The 8,313-nt window shown below is 36.0% G+C and overlaps 1 protein-coding gene across 9 annotated transcripts; it reads left to right on the forward strand.

The window, feature by feature from the left end:
* Positions 1-1,333: 1,333 nt before the first annotated feature.
* LOC129874997 (UDP-arabinose 4-epimerase 1-like) lies at positions 1,334-6,942 on the forward strand. Of its 9 annotated transcripts, none has more exons than XM_055950417.1 (11): positions 1,334-1,444; positions 1,774-1,832; positions 1,932-2,056; positions 3,674-3,787; positions 3,933-4,040; positions 4,128-4,219; positions 4,825-4,966; positions 5,104-5,198; positions 5,632-5,761; positions 6,049-6,193; positions 6,276-6,942. In XM_055950417.1, the coding sequence occupies exons 2-11, from the start codon at positions 1,784-1,786 to the stop codon at positions 6,512-6,514; spliced, it is 1,239 nt and encodes a 412-aa protein (XP_055806392.1). In that variant the 5' UTR covers positions 1,334-1,444; positions 1,774-1,783; the 3' UTR covers positions 6,515-6,942. The 9 variants fall into 9 exon arrangements, with proteins under 9 accessions (XP_055806392.1, XP_055806395.1, XP_055806397.1 ...); XM_055950420.1 differs by having other exon boundaries at positions 1,947-2,056; XM_055950422.1 differs by having other exon boundaries at positions 1,797-1,832.
* Positions 6,943-8,313: the final 1,371 nt, after the last annotated feature.

The following is an 8,313-nucleotide window of genomic DNA, read 5'->3' on the forward strand; positions in this document are numbered from 1 at the left end:
TCCAATTCACAGCACCCTAGGCACTTGTTAACCAACAACAACCATCCAACTACACATAGTTTGTTTTTGGATGATTGTTTTTGTGCAGGTTTCATAAATCACCTTACAGCTGTGGAGTGGGTAATCACAGCACTTTGGATGGAGCTATTCTGTGCAAGTAGCTGGAATAATTCAACAACAATCCACAACTATCACATTTGGCTCAATCAACTGAAGATGCAAAGCCCCACCTGGTTGCTTGAGTTGGTTTGCTTTCCTGTTTCAGTTTCTCAACTGAAACACCATACTACCAGCAAGCTACAGCAACCAACAACTCCAGATTGCAACTATGAAGACATCCAATGTGCACTCACTATACCTTGGCAACAACAAGATGGACCCTTCCTATGTTCATCTGCAGGTTGCTGGAGGTGCATTAAGGAATTGAACCAGCAATTGGTTATGGAATTACAGAAGATACAGAAGACAACCACAAGAATCACAGCACCTTTGGAATTAAGAAGTTACAGAAAAATGGCTTCTTGCTCGACTCTTGGTGCAACTGGGATGCACATCACTCAACAACTCTTGGGCCTTCTCTTGAATACAGGTTGATGGACCATCCACCAACAGATGAAAACACACCGCCACAACAACAACAACAAGAATCCAGACCAGCAACACAACATCCCATACTTGGAGCCACACACAACAGCCATCAAAAATGAAACTAGTTTTCCTTTTTTGTTCACTGTTGTGTGTCTCTTGGTACAGGTGTCCTGTTACCTTGAGCCTTGTATTGGATTTACAGCTGATCTTGGATTTCTTGAACCAGCACCTGCAGAGCCCAAGAAGTTGCAGCTCGAACGGATACTTCGAAACGTTAGTCGAGCGACCCTGAAAAAGTTAGCCGACTTAAGTTTCATCAATGAGGTATACTTTCTACATATCCAAATCAGTAGTACCATGCACTACCTTTGCATGATGATCACACGACTTATGGACAAACTCGGTATGAAAAGATTAAGAAGGACAAAGATGACATGAACGATCTCGATCCATGCAAATAGGAAGTTTCGTATACCTGTTCTTCTTCAGTTTAGCTATGTACTGAATGTAGCTTAGTTGAATAGGACTAGTGTAGGTTCCTTTCTCGTATTTACATGGAAGGGGAGAGTTTCCCTCATTTATGTTTTTTCTTAATCGCATTGTATCGAGAGGAGTCCTCTCTTAAGTTATCATCCATCTTAGGTTCGGAGGTAAGGTTTCATGTCCCCCTCCTTGTACTTGGACTATTACTTTTATATATAATAATGAAAATTTCGATTAAAAAAAAAACATAGTGATCCTCCTGGTTTTGGTTCAGATGAGAATGCACTGTCGGTACTCACTTTCTATTGTATTTTTCTCCTTACTTCCTGCAATGAAAAGTCGAAACTCTATTCTCCACTTTAATATTCCAAAGGTAGCATTACTTTCCCTTATTATATGCTTGCTGATAAGATTTCTTTTTTGTGATATAACAATCTTATAAACAGGAATTCATTCCCTTCCTTTCTTAGGTTCGATATATAAGAAACTTTCCCTTTCATTGTTAGCGTTTTGTTCAAGTGTATGTCATAATTATGTCCATATAGTCCCCACTTCTTAATATATTGTAACTACAATGTCTCACCAGTCCAAGTTTCAGTTTTTACTCATCACGATACTTTTTTCCTATCTGTTGACAGAGATTCGGAGGGGCTTTACTTTTGATTTCTTCCAATACAAATATTTGCAATTTTATAACTGAAGAGCTTCTCTAATGCTAAATTTAGTCAGAACAAGAACTCAGCCCAGGTCTAATAGATCAGGTGAGGTAACCTCCTAAATGCTCCTTTTCTTTTGTCAAGTGTGTATGTGATTAACACAATCTTTTACTGTGTTTAAACAACTTTATTTATTGGTTATAGGCATGGATTATGCAGATTCAAAGAAGAAGAACAATTTTGTGGGTAAAATTCTTATGGCTGCTATGTTGACTGCACTATGCATTCTTATGCTCAACTACTCCCCTAATTTTAATACCCTAACCCTAGTAAGTCCATGATCCTTTTCATTATCAATTATTCACATGTTAATATTTTTCGCAACTAAGAGGTAATATGTTTACCTTACCTTTTCGGAAAAAAAAACTACGTGTTTATGCTTGGACTAGAAAGGGACGTGGTTTCATAAGAATAAGGTGGAATACATCTATGGCACCTTGAACTTGCCAATGGATTTCATATAGACACTCATATTAAACACTTGATAAAGTGGCCCTTTTCAGATACTTCTAATTCCAATTTTGAAAGAACTTTTGAGCGTATTCTCAAGCTACATATTATGTAGATAAGTTAATCACATAAATATGACATCTCCTTTAATTATACACATTAGCCTCGATTAGAACAAACCTGAGGCTTGACGGCTTATTGAGGCTAATACATATAATTAAAGGAGGTGATATATTTTAAGTGGTTAACTTATCTACGTAATAGACGCTTGAGAATATGCTCATAAATTTTTCCAACATTTAAGCCGGAAGTGTCTAAATATGAACACTTTATCATGTGTGTAGGTGCTCAATCAGAACATGTCGTAGTTTGTGTATCAAAATGAAATTTATTAGCAACTTTAAGTGGTTGTCGATGTATTCCGCCTAAGAATAATGATGTTTCATGTCATTACAATCATCGATTTCTTATCACATTTTTACAAATGTGAATCATGATATGAAATTGCATGTCCAAACGCTGATTTCATCTCATGATTTCAAATCACAAGATGAAATCACGTCCAAACGCCTACTAAGTCTTTGCTTTTCAAGAACACATCTACAAGCATCTCGATTTTGGAACTAACAGTACAAGGCTATATCCAGAACTGAAGCTGAACCAACGATATCTTAGATTAACTGTTTCATTCATTTGTTTCTTTACATTATTGTTCTTAAAAAGCTTATTTAACAACACATTTACGTGCTAAATCTCTGGACTATAAGTTAAATCAATCCACATTTCCTTGACCTCGTGATAAGTTCCAACTGTACCAATTTTTGGGTGAACAAAGCTCCATTCTTGATTTTGGTCGGTGGTCATTTACTGGAAAAAAACAGGCTGTCCTTTTGTTGATAGATGTTTGGAACTATATTGTTGTTTACTGGTTCATTATTTTTCTCGAAGCTCAATTGTGGTGTATTATTGCCTGCACTTGCCACTTAAATCCAGTTTTTGTATCTATCTTGGTTTTTGGAAGTATGGGAATATGAATTACTATCATGCTGTTTCTTCTCCGAGATTGTCATAGTTCCTTTGTCGCTGCATATTGCAAGACCACTCTGTTGAGATAGAGCTGGTTTCACCTTTACTGTAGGAGACCTTGTAACAATCTTAGTCTAGAATGATGGATTAACAATTTTGTCTTTTTGAGTTAGTAACATTTGAATCAGCACAAATGATGGATTTGAATCTCCAGTTCTACAGAAAATGCAAATCCTCCTTAGAGTGAGAAAGAGGAAATATGTACATGTCTCAATTTCGCAATACTTCTATTTTCATAACATGTGTATATTTCCAGGAAGTCATGTCAATGACAGTATATCCTATGAATATTGGACAATTATTCAACTTGCTGCTCACCATGATTGTTTCTCCTGTTTCCTCCTCTTCAGTTCTCTCGTCATGAACCAGGTGTCAATCATGTCTTAGTCACTGGAGGTGCTGGCTATATTGGCTCCCATGCAGCATTACGTCTTCTAAAAGATTCTTACCGAGTGACCATAGTGGTAACTTCTCCGTTTGATGTTGTTAATTGGTCCTTTTCAGCAATCATTGTAGACAAATCTTTTATTTTAGTTTTGAATTATTCAACTCTTGAGTGTAAATGTATACATGGGATATCATAGGAAACATGATTTACTGATTTGACAGGACAACCTTTCACGAGGAAACTTAGGTGCTGTTAGGATTCTACAGGAATTATTTCCTGAACCTGGCAGGTTTCAGTTCATATATGCTGACTTGGAGGATGCCAAAGTGGTATACTGCAGTTTTTCTTGACTACCTTATGGTACTTAAGTTGTTAGTTTTTTGCCATCTACTTATTTCTGTGACGAATATATGCAGGTGCACAAGATATTCTCCCAAAATGCATTTGATGCGGTCATGCATTTTGCAGCTGTAGCATATGTTGGAGAGAGCACCCTTGATCCTCTCAAGTGAGTCTTGTTGAGTTTCTTTAAGAACTTCTGTTCCACATATACATGTTTTTACTTTGCATGATTTGAGAGGAACATAAAATTTAGAGTTTAAAGTGTTAACTTTGATCAGTGAAGTCCTTTCTTTTTCCAAAAAAAAAGAACTCCCCTGAAACTTATGTATGTGCTGATAATGCAATCCTTTTGACATTGTTGTTTGAGAATTAAAGCTAGGGCAACATTTTATTTCTTCTCTTGAGTTAGACAGTTTTTTCGAATCTTTGGATGCAGTGGAGTAACATTTGCCAATCTCTAAAGTTTTACGTCTAGTGTAGTACATGGGAGCTAACTCTTCTACCAGCACTTTGACAAGTTATGCACTCTTATCCAAAGTGGAAATTTTTTAAGTTGCCTTTGATCTTTCTTTCTATGTACGGTACTTATAAAGGGATTGTATGAATTATTTCAAATTGAGAGAATGTTTTTCTAACACTTAATTTAGTGTAGTAACTTTCCTTTAAAGAGATTTAGCAGACTAACTTTCAACCATGATATCCACGTTTGGGTATATTTTTATGGTAATGTTGCTTTGTCTTTTCCCTTTACAAACTTCATGTGTCAATCAGGTATTATCACAACATCACATCAAACACCCTCACTGTACTAGAAGCAATGGCAACTCATGGAGTCCCAACTTTAATTTACTCTAGTACATGTGCAACGTATGGAGAGCCTGAAAAGATGCCGATTACAGAAGAAACTCCACAGGTGGGTGGTTTAAAGGTCATATGCATGTATTAGGCTCGAAGCATATGAATGATGTTTGAGTCGATGTGGGGAGCTTCGCCATATGTAAGTTGGGAGCTTATTACATAATAGCTGAGACTCATTCTCTCAAATTGCAGCTGCCTATTAATCCATATGGAAAAGCAAAGAAAATGTCGGAGGATATTATCCTAGATTTTCACAAGAACTCAAACATGGCTATCATGATTTTGAGGTAGATTCTTCTTATACTCCTTTCCTTTTAGTTTGTGTTTTTCATGCTGGTCTGAATTGATCCTTACCTTTCCCTTCACCTTTTTGTTGTTTATATCTATTTGTATTTTGCCCTGCTTGTTCATGATATCTAATTGTTATGCCATACCAGTTAATTGATTTTTGTGGTCATTTATCTTCTAATCAACAAGGCCAGTTTAACTATTTTACTTTCTTGTTACTGAAGTCTCCGATCGAAGTATTTACCTTCTAAAAAAAGAATGCTCTTTTCAATTGTGGTCCACTGTTTTTTTTCATTGTTCTTTACCAAGTAAACTACAAGCCTGCACTTCTTTGATCAATTTTAGATAATTAACTTCTATTATTGTTTTTGACTTGGTATGTATGCATTATATTTCCCAAATTAACGCTTACATCAATTTCTCAAAGTTCAGATACTTCAATGTCATTGGTTCTGATCCAAATGGAAGACTAGGAGAAGCTCCGCGACCTGAACTATGGAAACATGGCCGGATATCTGGTGCTTGTTTTGATGCAGCTCGTGGAATCATACCCGGGCTTAAGGTCAGTAACTGTTTGCTATCAAAATATTTGTATTTGTTGCATTTGCCAGAAGGTGGTCTATTGGTATTTTTAATGTCTCAGAAATTTTGGTCCAGTTCGGTTGAGTTATGTATAAAACAATGACCGTTTAAAAAAGTATGTATAAAACAGTTTCAAACTTCCAAGCATCTTCGAATTAGTTGTTGTTAATTCTTTTTTCAATGACAATCAAGGCATAAGACTGCTCTATGCACATGAATTTTGTTGACAAACCGTTGTCCCTAAGCCAGACTTCTTTTGTAATGCAGGTAAGAGGAACAGACTATAAGACAGCAGACGGTACATTCATAAGAGATTATATAGATGTGACTGATCTGGTTGATGCTCATGTGAAAGCTCTTGAGAAGGCAAGGCCAGGAAAAGCTGGGATCTACAATGTTGGAACAGGAAGAGGTAAACTACTTTGTTCTGCATAATCAGTTTTGCTTTCTCAAAATGATCTCGAGGTCTCATTGTCCCTTGTCGGCAAGTACAGGTAAGTCAGTGAAAGAATTTGTAGAGGCTTGTAAGGCAGCAACTGGGGTACCTATCAAAATTGACTTCCTTCCCCGTAGGCGTGGTGATTATGCAGAAGTTTACAGCGATCCAACTAAGATTAGGAATGAACTGAACTGGACAGCTAAATACACTGATCTTCAAGAGAGTTTGCAGATTGCAAGGAGATGGCAGAAGTCGCATCTTAATGGTTATGGTTTATCGGTGGCAACATCCTGATGATCGTTGTGGAAGATTGACTTGAACCCCATGGCACAGCTTAACTTAACGTCTAATTAATAGTATCCATAGAGTAAAGTTTTCAAGGCCGAGGGGGGAATGATGTGTCTTCTTACAAAGCAATTAGCACTACAACAAAAATAACTTTTAGCAGCAATAAATATGCACATTAACAAAGAGTGCTAAAGTCTTTACCGGCATTAGTTAATTATTATCGGATCCAATGTCGCTATAGGCTTTAGGGACATTTATAAAGAGTACTAATTACCTCTAAAAATATATTTAGCGGTAATTAAACAATTATCGTTAATTAATTATCGCTAAAGATCATTTTTGGTGGTGTAGTGTAGGCAACAACCTTACCCATTTGTTATGTGTATTTAGTGAAAGGGATATTTCAAATCAATAATAGTTCCTATTCAGGTATAGCTTTCATCTGTCTTCCTCCCTATTTCTTTTTTCTTTCCTTCCTCTTTTTCTCATAGTGAACTAAAACAATGCTAAGAATTTACTCCAAGAAAAGTCAACAAAGGCGGCTAAGTAAAGTCCAATTCAAAGAAAGAAAAAGTAGACAAAAAATGTAGGCAGAAAAAGGAAAAGGAAAGGAAAGAAAGGTCCTAGTATAATTAAGTTTTCCTTTTCCTAAAAGGAAAACACAAAGTTTCCATATATTTGGCTAGTCCTTTTTTTTATAGGAAAATGTTTATGACTCTATAAATATAAACTCATTACTTCTAACATGAGAGCATCCACAATTCAGAGAGAGAAAGAGTAAAAACACAAAGAGAGTTATACACCAAGATAAATATTGTAGTCTTGAGTGTCCTCTTTAGTGAGTTATTCCTTTTACAAGAGAAAAGTGTTAATTGTTGTTTTCTCCTTATATTTGAGAGCGGTGTACTCCATATCATACTAGTAAAAATCCCTCTACCCTGTGGTTTTTACCCTCTATTTGTTTGAGGGTTTCCACGTAAAATTCTCGTATCCAATTTATTTTTATTATTTATCATCATATCAAACTTTAGTTGTGGTGCTTCCTCCCCCAACACCTGTAACTTCTCTTCAGGAGAAACTACAACTTTTTCTTGTATATTCTATTATTTTATTCTTGACTTTGAGGCATAGTTCATTGATTGATTATTTATTCTAGAGTAAGTGTTAAAAACATCCAAAACTAACAATTTTTTTTGAATTTCATACCTAAACTATTTGAGAGTGTGACAAACATATCTAAACTATTATTCATAAGTTTGAAAAACACTCTTCAAGTAACATGTGATGATGTGTGTATTACACTCTCTTTTTTTAAACACATAATTGCCACATGAATTGCCACGTGCAAAAGAATTCCACGGGCAAAAAGTTCAAAATTAAAAGAGTGAAGTGCCAAAAATACATCTAAATTATCTCCTTTTTTTAGTTTCACACCTTAACTATTAAGAATGTGAGAAACACTGTCACGACCTAACCCCATAGGCCGTGACTAGTGCCCGAGCTGGGCACTCATTTACATATATGTTAGACATCGTCAAACTGAAATCAAACACAATATGGAGGCTTTGTGAAAACAGAACGTCATCTCAAGCGTTACATACATATATCAGGGTAACCTATCTACTAAGGAATCACAATCAAATTAAAACATTATAATACACGAGCCGATAAAGTTGTCACTATATATAATATACCAAAATATGTACGTACGCAAGCCGACAAGGCTGCCACTACGAATGGGAACATCCTAACATACAAGTCATATTGGCACAACCAAATACATATAGACACAACCCACACATATG

The sequence above is a fragment of the Solanum dulcamara genome, chromosome 11 (assembly GCF_947179165.1).
Source record: "Solanum dulcamara chromosome 11, daSolDulc1.2, whole genome shotgun sequence".
NCBI lineage: Eukaryota > Viridiplantae > Streptophyta > Magnoliopsida > Solanales > Solanaceae > Solanum > Solanum dulcamara.

Bases quoted from the DNA above. Each gene is read 5' to 3' on its own strand.
- LOC129874997 (XM_055950415.1), top strand. From the start codon at position 1,346: ATGAGAATGCACTGTCGGTACTCACTTTCTATTGTATTTTTCTCCTTA. The intron at 1,974-3,673 runs GTAAAATTCTTA...CCTCCTCTTCAG, and splicing joins GAAGAAGAACAATTTTGTGG to TTCTCTCGTCATGAACCAGG. The intron at 6,194-6,275 runs GTAAACTACTTT...CGGCAAGTACAG, and splicing joins CAATGTTGGAACAGGAAGAG to GTAAGTCAGTGAAAGAATTT.